Below are 25,144 nucleotides of genomic sequence, written 5' to 3' on the forward strand. Positions count from 1 at the left end.
GTATTCAAATTGAAATGTGTATATGCACATTACTTATTACCAACCACAATAGTTCTGCCATGTATTCTGTAATTCTCTAGAGATGTAGTGTATGAAGTTTTTCACCACTACCATGTCTTCATACAAAAGAATGCAGTATATATAAATAAAAATCGCAATTAATAGGATCAAACTTCATGCTCCCTAGATTCAATTTCCTATCTCAAACACAATATGAAAGTTTCAGTTGGTCAATAGTTTCTATGAACACGGCACAGCTCCATGCAAGCTCCACTACACACATTATGGACTCTTTTTCTACACTATCATCTGATGCACATTGGCCAACACAAGATTTCCAACATTTCCCCCAAGAGAAACCTGGCTGCCCATGAAGCTCATAGTACAGCCTATCTGTGATCACAAAGAGTAATAGTTTATACATGAAATTTCCAATGATCAACTTATAAAAATCAGTGGACAGACATGGTGCTCTACTGATATAAACCAATGAAACCCTCGAATAAAATGGGACGGGATGAGCATTTCTCACCGGAGGAGCCACCAGGCGCTCATCCAGAATGTTTTCAATGGTGAGCTCAACCGAGCGGGTGCTGCGCAGGTCTTCCATGATGGTGTTCAGGGGCATGTTGGGGAACATCTGCTGCACCTGCCGAGCCTGAAAGACCAGCAACATGTATGACCAAGCATCACTGCCACAATGTCAACTAGATGAACACTTCTCAGCGTAAAGGGAAACTGAAGTGGTTCTGTATTTGAGTAAAAACAGTTAAATCGTCTTCATTCGGCCTCCAGGATCACAAATGTCGAGATTATTTTTCAATTTGGTGGACGGAGACTGCAGAAAATAATCTTCAAAGTATCGCGTAAGCTCCTCTTTCCCGAAGCGTTATAGCAGGGGTTCTCAAACTTTTTGGCCTCACGGAACCTCAGGAAGCTTCAAAAACTGCCGCGGAACCCCCCCCCCCCCCATATTTGCCAACCGAGAAGCAACAGGTGCACAATTGTAGGCGATTTTTGCTTGTGTTGCTTCCCATATATCCCCACCATATCAATCGCAATGTCAGTACAAAGTGAGATGAAGGTGCTTTGCATGGTCCTGCTGCGCAGCCTGCGGCGGGGGGGGGGGGGGGGGGGGGGTTGCAATTTGGGTGTTCGCGGAATCCATGAGACCAGCTCGTGGAACCCCCTGTGTTCCCCGGAACCCAGTTTGGGAACCCCTGCGCTATATTATAAAAGGAGTTTTCGGAATCTCCGCTCTCGCGCATCTTCGGCGCCTATCAAAGCTATGCACGTGCACTCTTGCTATTTTCAAAAAGGTTAGAAAAGGACGTCACGACTGGTGTCAGTGTGGGGGAATATACCTGAAAAGCTTGCAATTGCTGCACACACGAGCAACACGTGCTTGGCGGTTGAAGATCCTTTTATGACGTAACGACTGGCTTGAGGTTTTTCGTATTTTCTCGCATTTAGTTACATCTTTGGGGAAAAGGAACGTGATATAAAGATTCATCGGATAAAAATACTCCAGAATTCACCTCTTTTTTTTTTTTAGAGAACCTCTTCAGCTTCTTTGTGTTAGCACTCTGAGCATTCAAATGTAGCTCACGTGAGAAACCAAACGATCGCAGATTGACTTTACCTGTACGAAGTCTTTCCAATGTGAAAGAACTTTGTATGAGCACGCTCTCATGTAATGATTGTGTAAAACACACTGACGTCTCTAGATTGAAGTTTCCCATGCATACCAGTGTGATGTCTACAAATATGCTATTAAAAAGCAATTCTGCTTCACTCTTGTTTTTGAAAAAAATAATGCAGTCCACTTCAGTATCACCTAGGAAGACCAGACGTCAAATATTACGACCTAGTTCTGTCTAAATGTTTCTTAGAACAGTCCGGCAAACTTTGCAATATGCCAAGTTGCAGAAATCGGCTGACTCTAGCGGGTGAATTGAGGCACTACTAACAGCCCAGTCAAGGCTATGGCGTTGGTGTAGCCAACATTGAGCTAAACGTCATCACCACTGCCCCTTTTTGTTTGTTTTTACTTCTCCGAGCAAGCGTAATGGGCGACGTCAGCAATGTTTCCTCTTGACGCTCAGCGGTCTCTATGTGATTGGCATGACACACCAGCGCAGCACGCTTCTTGTGAGCCGTTTGGCCGTCCCGCCATTACCACCATCTCTCGCGTCCCAACCGCCGTGGCAGTCTCACTGTTTGTGATTATTGTCTCACAGAGTTTCGTTCACATTACGTGTGCAAACTGATGCCGCGGTTCTGCAGACGTCGTCGAATGTCGTAGACACCAAAACGTGGTGAAGAGTGCGGTGCAGACGACAGTTGCGCGTTGCACACGACCGCCCCAATCCCGCCCGTGTTGCATAGAGGATTACGCGACATTTTGTGCCACGTGATAGCCATGTTTTTGGCGGCCCGAGGCCAATGTTGCCAGACGGAGCCGATGTTTCGGTTTCAATTTCTGCTCATGTTTAAAGTAAGATTTAAAAATATATATCCCATTTTTTGCTGAACAAATGATGCAGTGCCTTTTATTAGAACTTTTTAATGTGAGATCTCTAATTATCCCGAAATTTTCGGAACTGAGCAGAGTTGCCCTTTAAAATAATTACTGGCAGCATAGATTATGTTTGATATGAGGCCTTGTTTAATTGTAGAATATATCAAGTTACCAAAAAGATAGGGTGAAGTAACTATGGCAGAGAACTACAAAAGGCTGTTTTTAACTTGCCATGTTGTCAAGCTGTGATGTCTGCACAGGTGGGGGTGGCTGTCCTCCTAACAGGTTGGTGTGCGTCACTTCTACGGAAAAGCTTGGAAGCCAGCTCACATAGCGCGAACCTGCAAGAAAATTTATCTTTGTTTGAACTTGACAATGAAATTTTTAAAATTTTCTAGGAACAAGCACTGACTTCAAACAACCATTTGAAGGAACCACTCTATGCACACAACACACTGCCTTTCCCACTATCACAAATTCTGGAAGATAACACTCGACAATTAAGATAAGTGCTTTAAAGATATAAGATAGAGAGCATGGCACAGTTAGTACAAACTTAGCACAAACAAGCAATTGCCAGTTTTTCCCATTTTTCTTTTAGACTTGAAAGTTTCAAGGCACTGGACTAAGAGGTAAGGTTTGGAGCAATGCTCAGTTTCATCTTACAACAGATTGCAGCAGACGCCTTGAGCAATTGGAGCCAAGAAAACACCGTGCGGATATCACATGACCTTACGATGGTCCGCAGTATTAGCCGCGAGGTCTGGAAGCCGGGTGAAGACTTTATTGTGAGTGCATAAATTGGATTGGTAACGTATCACACTACAATTTACCACAGAGGTGCCTGAAGGTGGTGGAAGCATCGCAACACATTTCAAAGAACAAATTTACCCGAATAAAAAATAAAAAAAATGATGACTGGTTTTCTCAACCGTTCCTTTATTTTTGAAAATTTCTGACTCTCAACTGCTTCACATTGACGAGCTAGGCTTGTCCAGAATGGTTAAGGGGCGAACTATGACGTCCGTCTGCTAACCCCGCTCATCCTCTGACTGGGGCAACAACTGACAAATGGCGGCAGCAGCCCAGTTGGCTCAAAGGCTCTGTGGTGGCTTACAGCAGCTCAGCAGCCGCCGAAGCCGCTGCTGCCATCTACTCATTGTTGCGCCAGTCAGAGGGTGCATGGTCAGCAGACGGACACCGAGAGAGAAAAAAAAAGTTATTGTTTTTTTAATTTTTACTTTGGCTGTTTTTTTTGTTTTTTTAATTTTTATGCATCGCTTTCACCACCTTTGGGCACCTGTGGGAAATCTTAGCGCAATATGTTACAAAGACAATGTATGCGGTCACTGCTTCATTCGGCTTTGGGACCTCGCCGTACAATACCTTTTCAAAAGATAAAGAGAATGAATGCCGAAGTCATGTCTGCACTAAGTGTAACCTGAAGTGTACATTCTTCAACATAGTTTCCAGCTAAGCCAAACATTCATTCTTCACCCCAAAAGAATCCACCACTTTACTCTTCTTTGAGTGTCTGGCTTAGTTGACAAAACCAACTAGCCTAACAGATTATTCTGATTCACAATCCCCTTGAACTTTGTTCTACGAGTTTCACAGTACTCGCCACCCCTTTTTTCTGACAACAAAATAGAACCACTGATGAAATTTCATTAATAAATAAAGCACTAGAAATGAGCATTTTCCATATATATTTTCTAAAAACACCTTGCAAAGCAGGAAGATAATGCCTGTTTACACAAAAGCCACTTTTCTACTTGCCCAAATGCACCCATGTGTCCTCGCCCCAGAGTGGGGTCTGCCTGCAAAAGCGTAAAATGCGGCTAACACAATGTGTGTTATACAGTATAGACCACTCACAACGTAACCGCTTATAGTGCAGGACCGGGTATAACACGGCTTTTTTAAACCACTGGTTCGCCTCCCATAGAACTCCGTGTAATTACATACCGCTTAAAATGCAGGCGCGCGAAGGAAAATACCGGTTATAGTGCGGTTTTTGGAGCAGTGCGCCGACCGCCCCGACCGGCGCAGCGAGCACGCTTCCCTGTGTGACACCAGATAACGGCACTAGCCGCAAGCGGCACTCGCGGGGGCAAGGATGGCAAGGAGGTTGCTTGAAGAAGCGGGGAGAAGCGAAGAGAGAGGCTTCAGTTGCCATAGCGACGAAGGGACGCACGCACGTGTCGTTCACGTGCGTGCATCCCTCCGCTGTGTTGAAAACGTTGGAAACAACCGCAACAACAGACCAGTCGCAGGTCGAGGAGAAGTGTTCGCGCGCGTTGCATGCCGGTCGCGGGCCGGCCGGCTGCTTCTATATGCAAACATGGCGTCGGTTGTGATCGTCGACGTAGATGGCGTGGTAGAAGCTCATCATTCCGCGTAAAAGTGCTATTCTTGACTGTGAATTTTCGTTGCGTGTCGGTATGATAACCCAGCACGTACTAGAAGGGAAGATCCACCTACTCGTGCGGCGATGTTGTGGCGGCACACTCAAGACGGCAGAATTGCCCGTGTCGTCGTGTTTCTTTACTTCGACTACAGTGGTGCTTTCTAAGCATTTGTGTTTTCGAACATCGCCCGGATTTCTTATTTGGAGTATTTCATGCCTGTGCTCAAGTTGAAGGTATTACTGGCGCGTACCATATAAAGGATGCGAATTTTCACGCGTTTTCATCGCCGGAAAAAGTGATTAGGGTTAGCAATCCTGAACGCTTGCAACGTCCGTCCGCAACCCGCGACGCCGTTAAAAGGCTGTGCCAGGCAAAAGTCGCTCATTTCTTTCAAAATGTGTGACACACTTGAGAGAGAAGTGTACTAGTCTGGTGAAATAAAGACTTTCCTCAAACTAAGCTTTATTTTTCATCTAACATTAAATAAATTGTTTTACAAAGGTAAGTTGTCTGATGGCATGTATTTTGACCTGAAAAATTGATGTTTTGGTTATAACGCGATACCGCTTATAGTGCGGATTTTCGCGACTCCCGCGACATACGTTATATGCGGCCTACACTGTAGACGCATTTTTGCAATGCGGCTAAAATTGTGCAGACTCGCCCATGGTGACAAACATGCAACCGAGAGACAACATTTTCGATAAAGATCTGTCTGAAAGAGGAAATATTTATTTAAAAAGCGAGAACTCTAGCCAAAACCCCCAAAAAAAGTTCAGCCCGACATTTTTTTGTGCGTTTTTTTTTTGGTAAACAAATAAGAAGAACATGAAAGCTGCTGCCACTCTACGCGATTTAGTCACCCCTGATGAAGAAACTGGGCGGGTTTTTGAAATGTCGGGCTGAACCTTCCTTTGGGTTTTGTTCAGAGTTCCTTTTTAAACTTAGGGGACAAAACCATAACATAGACTTCTTCGACTGAAGTAACCTTTAAGATGGCACCAAAAGCACTAACGAGAACATGGAGGCAGCCGAGCACGTCAAGTGCACAGGCCTTACCGTCAAAGTGGAAAAAGTGGTTGGTGGTGGTGTTTTGCGGGTGCCGGGGAGCGTCGTCCTGGGCTCCAAGGGCACCAAGGAGCAAGGCAGTGTTGCGACCCTCGTCTCGCGACAGCTCCCCAGCCAGATCAAGGGCTCCGGGCTCTGAGAGCGACATGCGGCAAGTTGGGCATGACGTGTCCTGCTCCAGCCATGACCGCAGGCAGGAGCTGTACCCAACAGCACAATGTTGTGAAGGAGACACCACAATACATGGTCATTTCTCGAAGCAAGAACAAATTGAGCGTAAGACATCAGCTCTCTGGCTAACCGTTGCTACCTTAACATTAAGAAGTTACTATAGTCGGTTGCAAGCTAAGAAAAAACCGGAAATGCCTCTCAGAGGAAAATGTAATCCTACGCCGAGAAACGCCAGCCAATCGTTTTCATGACGTCACGATTCCGTGGACCAATCGCAATCCTCTTAAAAAAAAAAAAGCTCAACATGGCTGCTGGCCTTAGCAACGCGACGCTAGTTTCTCGTGACAATTATTCTGCTTTTTTGCACCGTGTTTGACGTGCCCGAGGTTACGCCACGAAATCTTAATGGTATCGGCTTGCGTTTGCAGCAGTTTTTGCGCGACAACGTGAGAATCCAACGACGCTATCGCCAACGAAAATTTCGAAGCAGGCGCGAGGCTTAGCGCTGATGAGAGGTGAGAAGCTACGCCGGACGTCGTCTGCTTCGTTGGATTTCTGTCTCCTGTGCCCCACGTTGCTACTCAACATAGTACCGGCACCGCTGCTTCAATTCACTGTGGTTTCCGCGGGGTGAGCTGAGATTGCCGTGCTTATCAGACGCAGGTGAGATCTGTACACCGGGAGTCCCAGTGCTGGAAGACGGTATGTTAGACAGTATCTTGGACAGAAAATGAATTGGGAAGACGGTACATTGGACATAACTTTCTTTACTAAACAGCTATTTCGTTGACAAAAACATATTCTAACTTATTTAAATGTCCTGAATGAATTAAATAAATATTGTAGTAGTTTAAGACATGTTTCCTGGAGGAAGAAAAAGCAACGTTGCTAGCGAACTACTTTCTCGACGGCGGAGGCACTTCAGATGGGCGCAATGCGCTTGTGGGTGGAGCTAAAAGATTGTTCTCAGGTTGCATCCGACTATAGTAACAAACAACAATGACACATCTCAACAATCTAGAGTTTGCTTCCCATTGAATCCCTACACAAGGATCCTTGGTCTCTTTGCTCTAACCACGGGGCAATTTTCTCCCGGTGCTAGCAATTTAAAAAACAACCAAATACAGAACAAAAATGAACATGGGTGCAAGTAAGTCAACAAGAAATTAGTTAAAACCGTGACATATCTTTCATTCGGCAACCAACCCAAACTGTAAAGGCGAATTCAAGTAAGCAAGCTCGAGCAATATAATAATTATCTAGAAACATGCTGATACTCTAATAACTAGCTATGGGAGTATGCCAACTATTTCATAATATGGTCACCAATCTGAGAGTTGTCACAAACTATCACATTGCATGTCATGCCTCTCACTTGCCTTTCCTAGTAGCATACTCATTGTACACAGTTGCCAGTGCAACCATGAGAAAATCAAAAGTGACAATGAAACACTCAATGAATGGCCTGTTCTATATTCTACATACTAGATGCAGTGAAAGTGTACTTTATGAACATGCAACATAGCTACAATAGAATGTGAAACAGGACTATGCATACTTGTGGAAAAGATGACCACAAGGCAGCTTCCTCGCAGATTCCATGTGGGTCCCCAGCAGATGGCACAGTCATCACTGTTTTTCTCGAGCTCGTCTGCTGTAGCCATTGGGTAGCTGTAAGGAAATCAATTGCCTTGATAAACCATACTTGCATATATTTGCCCTGCAAATGGCTGTTTCAAAATTGGTGTTTCGTTTACAGATTCAAGAGGAACCACCCTAATCGAGCAGGTCAGATGGAAGTCCTTCCTCACCAAAATTCTTCGATCAAGGAATATACCTGGGCAGGGCCGTACCCAGAAATATATTTCGGGGGGGGGGGGGGGGGGGGGGGGGGGGGGGGGGGGGGGGGGGGGTTTTCGGGGACAACGGCGGCCATTTTGAAAGTGTCTATAGTCTTATTTTCGCCTATGAATCATGTGCATCGGTGGCATATAATGGGGAGTTACAGCAAACCGGAGAACCGGTCCCGGTTTGGTACCCGGTAGCCGACCGGCGCCACTGCGCGTGCGCAGAGGTGGAGATTAAAATTGGCTGGCTGCCAGTGCACCGACCAGGGGCCGTACCCAGAAAAAAATTTCGGGGGGGGTCAGGACCCCCTAACCCCCCCCCTGGTTACGGCCCTGTACCTGGGTATTATATTGAGCTTGATCAAAATTACTCACTTGGCCTCCATGTGCTTTACAACCCTCAGGTAGTTCTTGTGCTTTTTGACACGCCTCTGAATTTCATAGAAGAGATAACGCAGCTGCATCAGGATCACCAGGCTGGCCATAGAGAGGAATATGTTGCCCCATAACTGTTATAAAATAGAAAAAAAAAAAAAAAAATTAGGATGTCACATTTATATTGTAGAGAGTTCTTCAAACAAGCTTACAATACAAGTGAAACAGCCAATGAGGGTACCACTGCAAAGAAGCTAGGATTCCATTAAACTCGAATTATATGTGAACTGTTGCATTTGTTAATGATTAAAAATCAAGAAAGCGCAAGGACATGGACAAGAACAAGAAGGCAGACTAACAAGGCGCTGACTTCCAACTGAAGTTTATTCGCGTTCTTGTCTGTGTCCTTGCAGTGTTTTAATTTTGGATCATGAAATATCAACTAGCCCAAACTTCTATGTTTGGGCCTAGTTGGTATTTGTTAACTTCTTGCAATCTCAAGTATGGCCTATGTTTCATAATGAGAGCTAAAAGAAACTGTTGGTCCATTTGATGATCCAACACGGCTTAAATACCTATGATACAATGGGAGATGTGCATGAATTACAAGACACTGCTACAGTACATGTATATACTGCTGTCAGTGTCACTATTGCCTGGGTGTACGTGCAGTAAGGCACATTCAATTTATTTCACACAAAAAACATCTTTGGGGGTATTACACTTGAAATTGAGCCACATTCAACAAATGGGTAAATGCTTACCCAACACTATAGTTTTAGGTGAATGCAGCAATTTGAACAAACCTTTCAATTGTGATTTTCTGCCATTATTCTGGAATTATACTCGGCAAAAATTTTTCTTGGCAATGCCGTGGAGGGTGCAGGCACACATTCCCTCTCCCATTTTGAGTGCTGAATAAAGCTGTGCACAGGCTCTCCTCCTCTCCACTGCATTGCCAAGAAAAGTTATTGCCCAGTACAGTAATCACAAGAGCTAGCAACCACATATATCAATTTAGCTTTGTCACTGATTACAGTATCACATATACTATACTACTGTTCAAATCACAAACCAAGCAACAGGCACAAGGCTGATGGTGCAGAAATGCAAATGATAACCTTATCATCAGTGTTTTCACACAGCCAGTTTTGCACCTGTTGCAGGAATGGTAACTCCCACACTCTCTAAAATTGAATGATTTAGTGGTTTTAGATGACGCTCAGCATGTTTGTAAATGGAACCATATGTTTATGTTCACAAATTAAAAGTTAATTAACAAATTTTAGTTAATTATTCGACTAATCACGACGATTATCCCCCTATATTATGTCCCCCTGGCCGTATAATTCATCTGTACAAATTGTAGAGAATTAAAAGCGCTAAAAACACGAAGGACTAGTCGAAGGACATACACCACGGAAATCCCACTTCTACAAGTCTTTCACATTTTTAGCACTTTTAATTCTCTACAATGTACCACCAACTCGCCCAAGTTCCTACCCTTTGCACAGACCGCATTGTATACCTTTCACAACTTTTTTTTAAAAATAAATTTGTTTGAATTGAACTTAGACACCCTGTATAATGGACCTAGATCAACGACCTGAGTTCATTTTTTTTTTTTTTTTGGTCAGCAACGACTACCATGTGATACAGGAAGAAAGCTGAGGACCATACTGTATTTATCTTGTTTGTTTAGATAACCAAGTTAATACAATAGTGCTCTATTTGGATAAAGTGAAAATCCAATTTATCAAATCTTCTGATATGTTTAATCATAACTGCAATATACAAATGAAAGATAAAAAAAATTAGAGCTTCACTTATGAAGCTATGTAGTTTGAGGCCTACCTATATATGGTTGTTTTATTTTCAGTTATTTGGAAGAGGTGGCTTAAACTAGGGCAAAGAAGGGGCAAAGCTACACACCAACATATGCAGATCATGACAGAAATCGATGGCAAGTGCTGTCAGCTCAAAGCACAGCTCAGCATAGTAGACATAGGCAGCACGGTTCTCCCACACTTTTTCATGATGGACATCCCACAGGTGAATCCCATACCTGCACATACCAGGACAATGTAGAAGCAAAGATCTCCTTGAAAACAAACAGATTGACACAATATAGGGAGAGGAATGTTAAACGATAGAAAAATAAAGTTCCTCAATCGGCACAGCCATGGAGGCACAGCCGATTTAAAACTAATAAAAATTAAATAAAAACAGGGTGGAATGGACCACCAAAATAATATTTTTGGTAAAAAGCCAATAAAGGAAAAGGTAAAAGAAAAGACTTACAAATCAGCAGGATTTTTTTTCTACATATAGTTGCGTTCTTTATTAAATAAATAAATAATAATAAATAGAAAAATGGATAACATAAGAAGTATTTACTTAGAAGGAAACTGTTAGATCATCAAATGGGTCAAACTAAACAGTTTCCTTTAAGTAAATGTAAATGTATTTACTAGTTCGGCATGCTCTGAAGCTCTGGCCAGCTCTGAAGCTTTCTCACTCTCCCATGCAAAAAGGAACAACACAAAAACTCAAGAAACGTTACAGACAATGTTGTCTTGGGACTAAAAGAAACAGAAAATGGTACAAGGATTGACATACCTGACTATCACATACAGAGTACGCACTGTGACCAGAGAACACTGGAATGAAAATAGGAATGGGGGAATAATTAAAAAACAGTAGTAAGTGCCAGTTAACTAGTAGTTACAGATTCAGGTTTCACTGCAGATACCACCTGCAAATATCCATGGATAACTAGCAGTTATGCATGGTTCTAGTCATCGTGCTCCCAATTTTTTAGAACTCTACTGCATGTTTATTTTAATATGAAAGCATCAGGTATATGCCCCATTATGCGAAAATCCAGTGGCAGCGGCGGCACGAACACGCAATGGTACCAATAATGGTTTGACATCAAATTTCTTGGGGAGGTTCCTGTAGACAAAGTAAATGAATGGCTTTGAAAAGAAAATTTGGTACATTTCGGTCTGGGTGGGAATCGAACCCAGGCCTCCGGTGTACAAGACAAGCACACTTCCCTGATGCCACGGCGGCTCCACAGTTCTTGCTGGCTAAAGGTGTGGCCAAGCGCATGCGTCATTGGGCACGTGACGGCGCAGCCAATGAGGAGGAGGCGGCGCCATGTCATGAGTGTATAAAAACATTTCACCAAAGGAACTATAAATAATGCTTTCGCATTCCCACACATAAGCAGCCTTAAGTGTCTCTGCCAATTTTTTACACGTGTGCGAGGAAATCAAATTTAGGCTGTTTGCTTTCGCATTCCCACACATAAGCAGCCTTAAGTGTCTCTGCCAATTTTTTACACGTGTGCGAGGAAATCAAATTTAGGCTGTTTAATAAGAAAACGAAGCACCAGAATTCTTATAAATGGGATGCTCAAATAAACTGCAGCATGAAAGGCTGTTTAAACTAAACAACAAACTAAACTATGGCTAAGTATGGTTCATCAAGGTCCAACAATGTTTTATTTATTTATTTACTAATCTATTTATTGTACCTACCAACAGCAATGGGCCTATAACGGTAGTGCATAAAAACATATTCGGAACACAATTCGCTGCAAAAACACACTACCGTAAAATGCCGGGCAAGCGCCCACTCAGGATTTAGAGATAATTGTGAAAAAAATGGGGGATAGGCGCTTGTCCGGTCATAAATTTTACATATCAATGTACTGTGCATATTTTGTCATATCTTACAAATTTGGGAATAGGCGCTTAATGTGGAATGGGCGGATGCGCGGTATTCTACGGCATAACAAGACTCCTCTTGAACGACACGAGGTCATCATAGAAAATGTCAACGAAATATGTGTCAAGATGATTAAAGAAGTTCTGAATGCGTTAACTAGTGGGGAAAAACAATACATACATGGGGTTAGGGATGGGCAGTATTTCAAATACTTTGTGTATTTTGCATTTGTATTTAATTACAAATTGGGTAATGTATTTGACGTGTGTATTTAAATACTAAAACGAGGGTATTTCAAATACAATTGTAATTAAATACATTTTGTAGGCGAAAATACATCCCTCAAATTTATTGTCACATCTCATTTTGCTCATACTAAGACGTGTTCAGAGCAGGAAGAAAACTATGTTCTGCACCGAATGCAGTGTCTCTCAATCAAGCACAAGCGTTTAATGACTTTGTGATTACGGTGCTAGTCCAGGGCAAGAATAGTAACGAAATCGACGTTCACGGGCAGACTGGCTAAATAAGTGCCTGCGACAACTTGTGATGCTTTCCAGCCCGATTTCCATCCATATCTTTGCCTGGAACATTCTAAATGCGCGGGTCATCCAGATTTTTGTAACTGGTGCGAGTTGCAGCAATAAAAAATTCTCTAGCTAGTGCTGCGTGTCTTGGTTGTCTCGGTTCCTTGTCGCTCAATATTAAAATGTAATCGACAAAAAAGCTGCTTGAAGCTCTGTACTTTTTTCACCTAATACGTCCAAGCTGATTACATTTTTTTGTGATTACATTTCTATTATGTTACTAGAGCCTCGCACACTAACTCCCGAGTGTGCGATGCAAAATTAAAATGAGATACCCAGAAACCCGTTGCAGGTGCCCTGAAGTCGCTGATGCAAATTTTGAGGAATGTATTTGGAAAAGTATTTGGAGGAGACCAAATACATATGGTTTTATTTGTATCTCGTACTTAAATGCTTTTTTGGAAATGTAATTAGATTTGAAATTAAATACATTTTTGATGAAGTATTTCGTATTTGTATTTCGATACATATTTGCATGTATTTTGCCCATCCCTGCATGGAGTTAATGGCAAATGTGCAATTGCAGCAAAAATGTCTCACAGGAACGTTAACCTGGATGCGAGATATGATAACTGAGCAGTGATAATGCGCACGCAAGCACCTGAACAAAAATATTAGGTCACCACTTTCTCATTTAGATTTTAACTCAATCAAACCTAACAAATTAAGCATACTAAACAATTAAGCACTTAATCTTTTCTTCATAAAATACAAATTGCATGTCCTGCAACAGAGGGCATACTCCAACAAAAACATAACCTTTCTCCTCCGGAGCTTAGTAGAGAAAAATAAATAACACCACTCAATTTTGTTCATTATGTTTCAAGGAAAGCCTTGGGGCAAAGGAGTAAACAACATAGACACCAAGAAGCCCGCTCAGTGAACCCACTCGGAAACAAAGTCGACAAACACGTGCCTCAGCAGCCATGAAGGCGAAGGTGTTGGCGCCAGCATGGAGTCCCACAACCACGCAGACTGCAAACAGGCCCACCGACAGGAGCAGAATGCCGGAGAGCAGTGCCAGTAGGCGCACATGGGTCAGCTTGGGAGTGGTTGGCGAGAACGACAGCTGGAGGAGGGCATAAAAAAATGCAAAACCAGACTAAAAAAAAGCAGACAAGAAACAGCTTCAATTGCATTTAGGCTTGAAGCTAAGTGTTAATCTCTAATAAAGAAATGTGGCACACAAAAACACTGAGACACTCACCTTTTGAGAAGTAATAAGACACATTATATAATGACTTAAAGGCTAGTTTATTCGAAGCCAACAGGACTGGATTTTAGAGGTTTAGCATTTGGTCAATTCCTTGTATCCAAGGGCTGGGATTAAAAAAGTTCTAAAATATAACCAGAATGTTTCAAGACTGATGAGGCATTTGTATGATATTAAAATTTATGCACTAAATTTTAGAAAAGTATAGTAAACATCTCTCATTAATTTATTTGTATGGTCATTTAGTCTTAGGTGCCATACATTTGATCAAACAAGAGAACATTTTATTCAACACCACTTCACCAATACTACCTAAATGAAATTTTTTCCATAAGTTTTACAATTAAAACAATGCAATGTAAATGAAAAAAAAAAAGGATGTTAATGTGAATCCCCACTGGTATCACTCACATCAACTATTCTGAAACTGCTGTTCAATCACGAAAAAAGTTTTCCACTAAATTTAGCGGGAAAAATTTTCTGCTAGATTTAGCGGGGAAAATTTTCCGCTAGATTTAGCGAGGAAAATTTTGTGCTAAATTTAGCGGGGAATTTTTCCGCTAAATTTACCGTGGAAAATTTTCCACAAGATTTAGCGGGGAAAATTTTCCGCTAGATATAGCGGGGAAATTTACCCATCTTGCACCGCGTGGTTATGCCGACGCCGCTCAAGCCGGAAACGGGCGACTAAGAGCTGAGCTCTAAAAATAATAGGTGTCCTGAAACATGATATTGCACTTATTTGCTAATTTTTGAAAATTTAGGCACAAAATTTACATCTACGATGATCAAGTACAGGGGTCTTTACATGCTTTGGCTAGGGGGCCAGATTGGGGACCTGTTGCAGTCTCGAGGGCCGAAAACTAGAGAAGACAATATAAATTAGAAAATATTAAATAAGCTCAAATAAGCATTTAAATACCAAAAATTAAACTAGAACAAGAATTTAAAAAAATATATATATATTGTAAGGTGGAAAAATATGTATACTTAATTTTTGAGTGCAATATTTTACTATTTATGACATTACAAAATAATTGTGACCCCGAGAACTCACCAGACATAAATCAGATTACACAGTAACTTTGGCATAATCACATAGGGCAGATGATTAATGAAAATGGTAGATCAGATTATATTGTTTATTAAATCTAGAATTAAAAAAAAAAAGACAATCATGAATGATGCGGGCGATTCATAATATTTACAAAGCGCAACGGGACATGGTCAAGGAAGATAGCGCTGTGTCTCTGTCCATTTTCCTTGTCCGTGTGTCCCGTTGCGCTATATAAATATTATGAACGATGAACGTAGGTTGTCAGGACATCCGCTTAAAATATACTCTTGCACAATAGCCACAGTTTAATTTTGAAAAGTGTACAGTAGCGTAGATATCAACATTCCCAAAGTTTCAGTTTCTTTTTACACACACCATGCACACACGTGCACCATCCCGCTTTGAAAATGGGCTTTCCTCTTAAGAATGTGACTATGGCGGGTAAGCCCTGTGGAACGCATTTCTTACCAGCATCGGTGCACTGCGGAGAAGCAACACCCGCAGAAGCACGCTCGGCGGGTGTTGCCTCTCCCCAGTACACTGTACACTATCTCATCACATCATAATATTTTTTTTATTTTTTTCTCTCTCCCCCCCCCCCCCCCCCCAATCTTCTATTTTTCACTCTTTTTCCCTTATAAGAGGTACTGTGGACCTTCTCGGTAAGGGCCTAACGCCTGCTTCACAGTGACCGGTGCTCGGAAAGAAGCGCGCTTAATGGGGCTAACTTGCTGCGGTCAACACTTAAAAAAATATGAGTATTAAAGCATCTCGAAGCGAATATAGAATAGCGTATAATTCAAAACTACTATTAAAAAATTCAAATATTCGCTCAACACCTACAGTTTTCTCCCATTCTTTTTTTATATCTTCGTTTGCGCTTTTGGTGTGTGTCGCTGTGCCATCATTTTTATGAGCGCCATTTTTTTTGCTTTGGTAGCAGCAAAATGCAAGCCAGACGCCACTAAAAAGACAGCGGCCATCCGCGGGCCAGCCGGAAAGCCTCCGCAGACCGGATCCGGCCTGCACGCCAAGGTCTGGAGACCCCTGATCTAGTACATCGCTTTTTCAATACTACTGCAAATATAACGAATGATGTTAGCAGTAGTGCTGTTAACTATGCATTTGCTCTAAATAGATATATACTTTTTTAAAAAAACAAACCACATTTCTAGTATTGTCAATAGGCCCTGGCACATAGAAAGAGGAGTTGGCAAATATAAATCTTCAAGCAATTTCTGCCACACTTACATATTCAAACCTGTCCTTGCACAGCTGGGCCAGGAGGTGTAGGAAGCCTAGCACAGAAAACCAGCTGCACCAGAGAACTACCTCATCCATGTACTGCACATTCATGACACCAAAGATGAAGATGAACTTGTAGAACACAAAATTCCAGAACTTGTCTTTCATGTGCTGCAAAAGAAAAGTGAAATGAAAAGGAAGGTTACAGAAAAAAGAACCATCATCTATTGCCAGGAACTCTAAATGCTACTGATGCAGCCTGTATGCTGCACTTCTGGTACAAAGATCCCTCCTATATTGGCTATTGTGCCTATCATTAGTTCAACACGTAAAATGTGTTGTGATTGAATACACTGCATGAAGGGCAAAAAGCAACTATTGGCTCTACTTTTTTTTAGCAGCTGAAAGTACCCCGACAATACACACCTGTTGTTCAGATACCCGAAGTTCGCCGAACACCAGCTTCTGGATCACCTTGCCAATCAGGATAAGGCAGCAGTAAGCCATGTTAATTACAGTCTGGAAATTGAAAAAAAAAAAAAAAGAATGTTGCTTTAATACCCTGGGTAAATAAAACAGGAGGCACCATGTACACAGCCAAAGGATAAGTCTAGAGTTCAAAACTGTGCAATCCCTAGTGAATGACATCTGTTTGAAAAACAAAATACAAAATAATTCACTTCAAGTAGTAATATATGCACCACAGCACCAGTGCTGCAGCAACCACAAAAATGAGATATATTGGCAATTTCATCTCAAATCATGCAATAAAAAAGTATGTGACCTTGAGAGTATCTCTGAACAGACACTTCATCCACAGTTGATTTTTACTTTTTAAGTTCAATAAATATGCATTGCTAAATTAAAGTTGGTTATCTGTTTAGGAATGCCAATACATCACCAGAAAACATGAAACAATGCCAATTGCATGACCCCAAGTTCATTACTGTAAATAAAGGTTATGCTAATGAGAAAGAACCCCAATATGTAATTTAAAGACAGTATTTTTCACACCCATTTTTTATGTAAACAAGAAAAGTTAGTTGGAATATATTTTTGGTCTTTCGTTTTCAGGTAAAACTCAATATTTGCCTGTATTTACACTCAAAGCATTTTTTTTTTTATCGAAAGTTAAACTTCATTTTTTTCCGAATTTGGAACATGAATCATCATTTTCACCTTACTTGACGTTGTAAAAGTGTGAAGCTCATTAACGAAACTTGTTGAAAGCACACATAACAGAAGCAATGCAAATGCTATTCGAGTAATACTTTCTAAAAAAAAGTTAGTTTTGTAAAGGTAATATTGGTGAGAGATTCACTTGATACAGTCTTAAAAGTTCAGAAAACAATTGCAAGTGGAACACTTCTGATGCCAAGCTGGGATCCCCTCGTCAACAGCAAGCTAGGGCAGACTGTCGGCGAGCTTTACTCAATGATCAATAAAAACAATCAGGCAAGAGCTGATAATGATAAGGCAATGTTGGTGGAGAGCATTGTCAGGTTAGTAAAAATATGTGCGAGAAATTTTGCACAGAAAGTTCACCACAAAATGGTACTGCACTCCTGAAACGCAATGTCTCTGGAAAAGACAACACTGACGATTGCAATTCTGGACCCGTTTCAGAATGTTCCACCAAATAAGTCGTTTGACCATGCATCAATCCGATTTGCACATTTATGACCTTATGTTAATAAAACATTCCATGTCCTAAGAGCAATAAATACTTTTTATTGTCAATTATACTTATTTCTATATATAACCTGGCAAACCCAGATTCTGTAATAGTTTACAGAAAAATCCAACCTCCCCTATTACGACCTTTTAAAATACCGACCCATCTTTACCCCCCCCCCCCCCCCCCCAATTTTTTTTTTTTAAATATAGAACCCCAAGACAGATAGATGGCCCTAAATATATTATCTTACAGGGAAAGTCATTTTTCGACAAAAGACATACTGCCTGTCTCTGGTAGTGTTTTTAGGAACAATTTCAGACTAATATAATTTGAAGAGAGTGAGAATAATGTTTACCTAATACATTTAAGATATTATGCTTTCATAGTCAGAATTATATTTTATACTGTATATTTTTTTGTTTGCTTAATAGCCCAAACTTGACACAGTGACAAGAGCTTGCGAAAATTGGGATTTGAATTGCCTTAGCAAGCTGAGTGATGCATTTGCAATAAGCAAAACATTAAAGGGACACTGACACCTCCCAAAAAATTTTTACATTTTTTTTTAAATTCTTGTTAGGCAATCTATTATGGTGTCAGAAGACTACCCAATCACTATCTCGCTACAGCATCAACTATATTTTTAATAAAGTAAAAACAAACACAGCTGCTTTAAACCGAAACCAAAACTTCACTGGGGAGGAAGAAGAAATATTAGCGGTGAGATGTTTTGGTGGCGCGCCCTCCTATGGTTTCCCCCTGTGACGTCATTACCTTGCAAACAACAAGTTCGATGGTGTTTGTAAATAGCATGGTGGAAGCTTGAAATCATTGCACTCTCAAAGGAACACTGCCAACACCGTCAAAATTAAAGTTCTTTCATTCCTCTTTTTTCCGTCGATGATAAATCCTTTTCTGACGTCATAGTCAGCGTTCGGCTAACCGTGGAAGGCCGACCACAGCGACGCTTTCGGTCGCGCACGGGGCTAATAGAACTGCAACGTGATCAAAAGCTGGGGCACTGGAGGGATCAGCACGTGATTACCAATAATCAGGTGGCTGTGCAACTTTTTTTTTTTTTTTTTTCATTCAACATATTTGCAATTTTTTAGAAGCCACAAAAAATGGGTGTTATATTTTCAGTCTAGTTTTAGTATTGAGTGTGCCTTTGATGACCGACGACTTTGATTATTTTAGGTGGTTGTGTCTAATCCCTAGAAAATGGCACGTGACCATTGAGAAGAGAGTGAGTGCGACTCAAAAAGGTCAGTTCTCGATCGGCGGTTTTCGGGCGGAAAGAAAACGAATTTTGAGCTCTCATATGTCATGTACAAATAAAAACCTTGGCAAGCATAACCCCAGTAAGTGTCCCATTAAACAATCCCTAGATCATGAATGGCAACAATAAACAGCAGCTCAAGAATTACCTGCTAGCAAAATGTTAGCAATTAGCTAACAGATCTTTGAGGATTCGTGGTAACGAATTGAAGACGTCATCAACAGCTCAAAATCCAAATAAGCTACACAATGGACGGACGGGCCCGGTCTGGTCCGGTCCGCTTGCTCGCGGATCACGTGAGAGCAGGCTCGCCGGCGGGTGTAGATATTTTTCCCACAACCTCTAAAACATTCACCTGCTGGTCGCCACAAATACCACTGACCCGTAAATAGCTCGAAAGCCAAACCCCAGATTGGCGTTATTACCGCTCCCGCCCTGCCTCGTTGCGCCTCTACGCCAAGAGCGAAAACGGCCGATCCAACGGCGCTAACAGCCGAGCTAAACATGGCCCATTCCGGAAACACGTCGTGCAACCCACGCGAAGGGGGCTCCATCAGTCACGCCTTAGTGACGCTATAAAAACGTAGTCGAATCCATGCATCTCAGAAGGCGCGTGACCGCATATCCACTCGTGGATATGCGGTCACGCATATCCCCTGGAACCTCCGCAGTCGTTCAAAATTTTGTGGACATCGCCGCCAGCTTTAGATGACCGGGTGATTTCGTCAGTCGCTGGCTTCGTCAGACACGACGTAATTTCATTTTTAATTGTGAAACATCAACTCTTAAAGAAGAAAAAAAAAAAAAATGGACTAGATTGCGTATCTTCTTTCCTAGAATGCGCACGGCATGCTGAGAACAGTTTGAGCGTGCAATTAGCGTAAAACGGGTGCCGATAAAACGCATGTCGACGAAACGCGTGAAACGTGTGTCCATGAAAAGTTGTCCACAAAACGAGTCTCGACGAAACGATAGGGACCCAGGTTTCTTCGTGTCGTCACCCGGCGGTCCGGAGACTCGCGACTACTACACCGGCATCCTTTCAGAACCCTCGTCGTGAAGTTCGTTCCAAATAGTTCTAAAACTGGATCACCTTGCAGTGGTGCAGAACCAAAAGTAGCACCGGCTACACTTGCAAATCGAGCAAGGTACTTTGCACGCTGGTGCAAAACAGGGCAGGTACCTCGAACGGTCCTCTTGCAAGCGAAGGAACCGGCCGCCATCAGGTGTTGTAGCGGAAGAGAGTGCCCCACAGAGCCACTCCAAACTGGCCACAGGCTCCACAGGCTCCATTCGAGGGAGCGGGTCAACGAACTTGGGGCTGCTGCACCCCGTCAGTCGACCCAACTTGCCGGGGACGTCGCCAACGCAGAAACGGTCAGCGAGAGCGCATCCTACCAGGTATCCTCGATAGCATCATTCGGAGCAAAGAAAACTAAAAAGGAAGCGAACCAAAAAGAAGCCCGGGCAACGTGCTGCCGGAAGTGAAAGCGGAAGGTGTGAGGCTGCGCCATCAACTAGGCCGGCACCGCTTCCGCGAGGAAAAGCTTGGCGACCCTGTTACGTAAGCAGTTTCCGAAGTGGGCCAGGAAAAGTTACATCACGGCCGCTATTCCAAGACGGCCCTTTCTCGGGGACGACGAGACGCCGTCGGTGTCCCGACGCGCTTCAGCGTGGGCGAAGCGGCAGCGCCCACATGGTGCCAGTACTATCCGTACATGCAAGGTCGGGAGGCAGGAGGGCGAGGCAGAACGCTTCCCACCATCCGGGCGAATAGGAGCGGTTGCCAACTGTTTGAACGACAAGTGAAACTAAAACTCTATCGAGAGTTTCTGATGGCGGACGTCTCCGTACGAAACGAGTGCGACTTCGAACGCTGCGAAATTTGTTTTCTCGTTTTCAGTCAAATCTGCCACTCTAAAAGCGGCACACACCGGAGAAGTCGGGGACAGCTGGTCGCCAGAGTGGCGCCAAATTCACAAACATATCAATTCAACCGGCCCTTCAACTCTCGGTGTCCAGGTGGGCATTACCTTCGCGCCTTGTCGATTCAGTCGTGCCCACATCATAACTTCTCGGTGGAGGGAGAGAAATAATAAGGGCGAGACCGCGAGCAGTGTTGTACACGTTCTTCCAAAAAAAAAAAAAAAATAAATAAATAAATAAGAACAACGAAAGCTGCTTTCGTTCCTTCTAATTTTTGGAACGCGTTCTCGTTACAAGTTCCATCTATGAGAAAGGAACTCGTTCCCGTTACAGCTTAAAAATGGAACGTATCGTTACATATACATTTCATTTTAGTTTGCTAATGACCATATTTAATGAAATAAATTTTTTTTATATATATCTATCCCATTAAATGAAAACATACGAATTTGAACGTTCTGATGGAAACATACCAGGAGAAGAAAACAAGCTGAAGCATAACCTTTAAAAATCTGCCGAGGTGCCCGCAATCTGACGGAGGTTCATTGCGGAGAAGGACCGAGCTTTCGGTTGCACGTCAAAGGATCCGCAGGTGGTCGAAATTACTCCTCAGTCCTCCGCTGGGGCGTGCCAGATGCCCGTCGTTGGTTTGGCACGTAAAACCCCCAAATTTTAACTTTTAAAATCTCAGCGTTTAACTATATTCATGTTTGTGACGCGCGATTCAGACGAGCCAAATGCACCGTTACCCCACATTGCACGAGCGTTTTACAACAACCTCACATGCTTGAATGTAACAAAGTCCCTTGTTCGAAGTTAACAACAGTTGCTTGTCGATGTTGCTGTCCACAAGACGAGCAAGTGGAGAAGACGGTAGGGCTTTAGGAAGGTGAGCCTTGAAAACTACCAGTCCATCGTTGTGCAGGTTGGATTCGCTGCTCAGTTTGAAGGTAGAGGTGAAGGAGAGAGGGAATAAGATTAATTTTTGTTTATCTCATGAGTGACCAATGTTCAGGAGACGGGGGTGCGTTCAACGTCTGGTAACCTGTTCTTTTGTTGTAACTGTAGGTATCTTAGTGGAAGTGCAGTGATGGCTGCAGTCGCCCTTAGATTTCTGGAGGTATGAGGAATCGTGGATGCAAAGAAAGGGGCTGAGTTTGGGACGTCTCTCTATCTGTGTTTTTTCTTTGGACAAAAAAAATGTTTGCTCTTTGTACCGCAGTCTCGGGCACTAAAAAAAAAAAAAAAAAAAAAAAAAGGATCAATGTCCACTAGGTCTCCTGCGCCCGACTGTTACCAAGCGAGGACCCCACATAATAAACCCCAAGTAACAAAAATGTTAACGAGATTCTGGTCCTCGTAAAGATATTGCTTTTATACTGTTTAGAATTTTAATTTTTAAATAAAATAAAAATTACCCCACTGTTTCAGTAAAAATGTAACGAGTTTCCGTTCTACCGATGCAAAATGGACGGGAGGCGTTTCTTTGTTCCTCCTAAAAGGAACGCCTTCCAGAAACGCCGTTCCGTACAACACTGCTGATCTGTCCTAGGGTGCCTTCACGTGCGTTTTGCTCAGGGTGATGACATCTAACAATTTTGTTCCGAACACTTTTTTTTTTTTCCCTGAATGAAAGAGGGTGTCCATGCACGCGCTCGTGGCTCTGACCTCTGACTGTGCCACGGCGACATTCCGTGTTCGGCGATTTCTTTGCATTTTCCATGTGAGCACGCGCTGTCAGCATCGGGTACGACTAGGGTGCCTTCATGTGCGCTTTGCTTGGGGTGATGACATCTGACCATTTTGTTTCGAACGCTTATTTTTATTTTTTGTTCTGAAGCGCGTGAAAGAGCGTGTCCCTGCACGCGCTCGTGGCGCTGACTGTGCTACGGCGACATTTTGTTTCCTGCGATTTCTTTGTATTTTACCCGTGAGCGCGTGCTGTCGGCATCGGGTACTACAAACGATGGCATCACCCTAAACAGAAGGACATTGAGGCACCCTAGGTACGACCATAGAGTTATTATAATGTACGCTAGAGGTTCAACTAGCGCTAATGTCTATGCGACTTCCGGGAGGCAAATCGAAGCAGACAGCAACCAGTCTACTTTTGCGGTGCTCCTGTGCATTCCTATGGGAAAACGCGCGTGAATTTTGTTTCTTCGCCGGAAAATAACACGAATCACTTTATTATTTCGGTTGTACCAGATAGTATGTACCTTTATTAATATTGTAAAAGTGTAATTGCTTTAATTACAGCATTTTTCTTTACCACTGAACGATGTTACGCTTCGCTATATTTCACGCCCAAACCTCTGTTCCATAGCAGGTATGTAAAAATGAGCGACGATTCTGACCTAAATAACTATCGAAAGGAATGTAGAGCGTGTTCAAGGTTCGCTAGCATTCCGGTGGCGCCTATATATTGCTAATATGCCCTTCCTGTCACTCTATGAATATGACTCCGTCGTGCATCTTTACGATCGGTTAAAGAACATTCGAATGTAAAAAATAAAGTACGTGGGTTACGAAAGGTGTGTCTTGTTATTACTTCTTATGTCAGGCAGTTTTTATCGGGCACCTGTTCTCTGACTTCTCCCTATTTGTAAAGATGTGGAGCGTGCGGTTGATGATTTGAACCCAGATCAAGCATCTTCGCACATATTCATGAGCAGAAAGAATAAAGCAGTACTTATTTATTGCAAATCGGACTATACTACCTGGCTTTCAATTTATTTTGATCGCCTGCATGCACAAGGAGTTACTTATCCAGTGTTGCTGCGTAGTTTTTGCCGTCTCTCTTGGTTTTCCACATGTCCTTCGTTCGTTTGACACGTATATCCCCCATGGTGGAAAGCGCCGACGCCGTGTTCGCGCTAACAGTGTCCGACAGTGCACATCAATACATATACGAAACGGTTTTAGCACTGTTTTTCATGCCACGCATTTCAAATAAAGACGCCGTAACTGACCAATTATTTCGTCTGCGTGACTGAGAAATGTTCCAATGTGCCTAGTACGTACGAAATATTCGCGATACTTGCTCTTGTAACCGAGCGCAACGAGAAAATGCACTCGCTTTTCCCATTGAAAAGCATTACCGGAAGCTAATTTCCGACTGGTTGCAGTCTGCTTCAATTTGCAGCAGCACGCTAGCGCCACTTGAACCTCTAGCGTACATTATAATAACTCGATGGGCACGACGAGGGATGGCATCACTCTAAACAGCAAGACATTGCGGCACCCTAATCTGTCCATTCATCAGCGGCCACAAGGTCACTCGCGTCCGTTCGGGACGTTCGCTCGTCCACACGTCACGAAGCCGAGAAGAACGCCGTCGCGGTAAACAACGCGGGAGCACGGAAATGGGAGTTCAGAACGGCAGAACGCACGGAGCCACACGCCGCTTCGAGAATATAATGCACACCCTCACAGCAATCCTCACAAACGCTATCATGCTCGACGTGCAGAGATCGCTACCACGCCGCTAGCTAGCTGCCTCGTTAGAATTTTGCCTTTAACGAGGTGAATGAAAGTACTACGTCCATGGTGAATACGCAGCATTGCACAAAACCGGCATGCTAAACGAGTTTCTGTCCCTCTCCGTCGCAATGCCAGGCATCAAGAGTCGAAAAACCATAGCATACAACGAGGGTCGTTCGAGGTTGACAGGTACGTATATTCCTACAGAGGAAATTACCAATTCGACAAGCACGAAACAACGTTAGTTGTTCAAAGTATTACCGGTGCGCCTCCAAGCACCGCTGCCGTCGTTTTGGTAGTTTCCAGATTCCTTTGGTGCAGAAAGAACTGGGTTGCGCGACGAGCGTGTGCGTGCGCGGTTCATATGTCACCGGCTGTCGTCCTACGCCAAAGTGTTGACACCGTTCGTACAGTCTTGCCCGTGACATCCCCCATACTGTGCCTGAAATCTTTTCAAAATTTCAGTTGGTCGAACTTTTTTTCTTCACCAGAAATTCGATTATGCACTGCTGCACCACAGCTACGGACGCACTGCTCGCCACCATGGT

The 25,144-nt window shown here is 42.9% G+C and overlaps 1 protein-coding gene across 1 annotated transcript in view; it reads right to left on the bottom strand.

Annotated features, from left to right (window-relative positions):
• The window catches only part of LOC8026257 (E3 ubiquitin-protein ligase AMFR), a 129,546-nt gene that overhangs the window by 21,459 nt on the left and 82,943 nt on the right, over nt 1–25,144 (bottom strand). Inside the window, 11 exon segments of the mRNA XM_040209126.2 lie at nt 533–658; nt 2,753–2,862; nt 5,992–6,200; nt 7,730–7,779; nt 7,782–7,842; nt 8,394–8,527; nt 10,326–10,458; nt 11,013–11,053; nt 13,632–13,784; nt 16,237–16,401; nt 16,657–16,749. Coding sequence (XP_040065060.1) covers nt 533–658; nt 2,753–2,862; nt 5,992–6,200; nt 7,730–7,779; nt 7,782–7,842; nt 8,394–8,527; nt 10,326–10,458; nt 11,013–11,053; nt 13,632–13,784; nt 16,237–16,401; nt 16,657–16,749 — 1,275 coding nt within the window.

Source organism: Ixodes scapularis, unplaced genomic scaffold (assembly GCF_016920785.2).
Source record: "Ixodes scapularis isolate PalLabHiFi unplaced genomic scaffold, ASM1692078v2 PGA_scaffold9__187_contigs__length_104089568, whole genome shotgun sequence".
In the NCBI taxonomy this organism is placed as follows: domain Eukaryota; kingdom Metazoa; phylum Arthropoda; class Arachnida; order Ixodida; family Ixodidae; genus Ixodes; species Ixodes scapularis.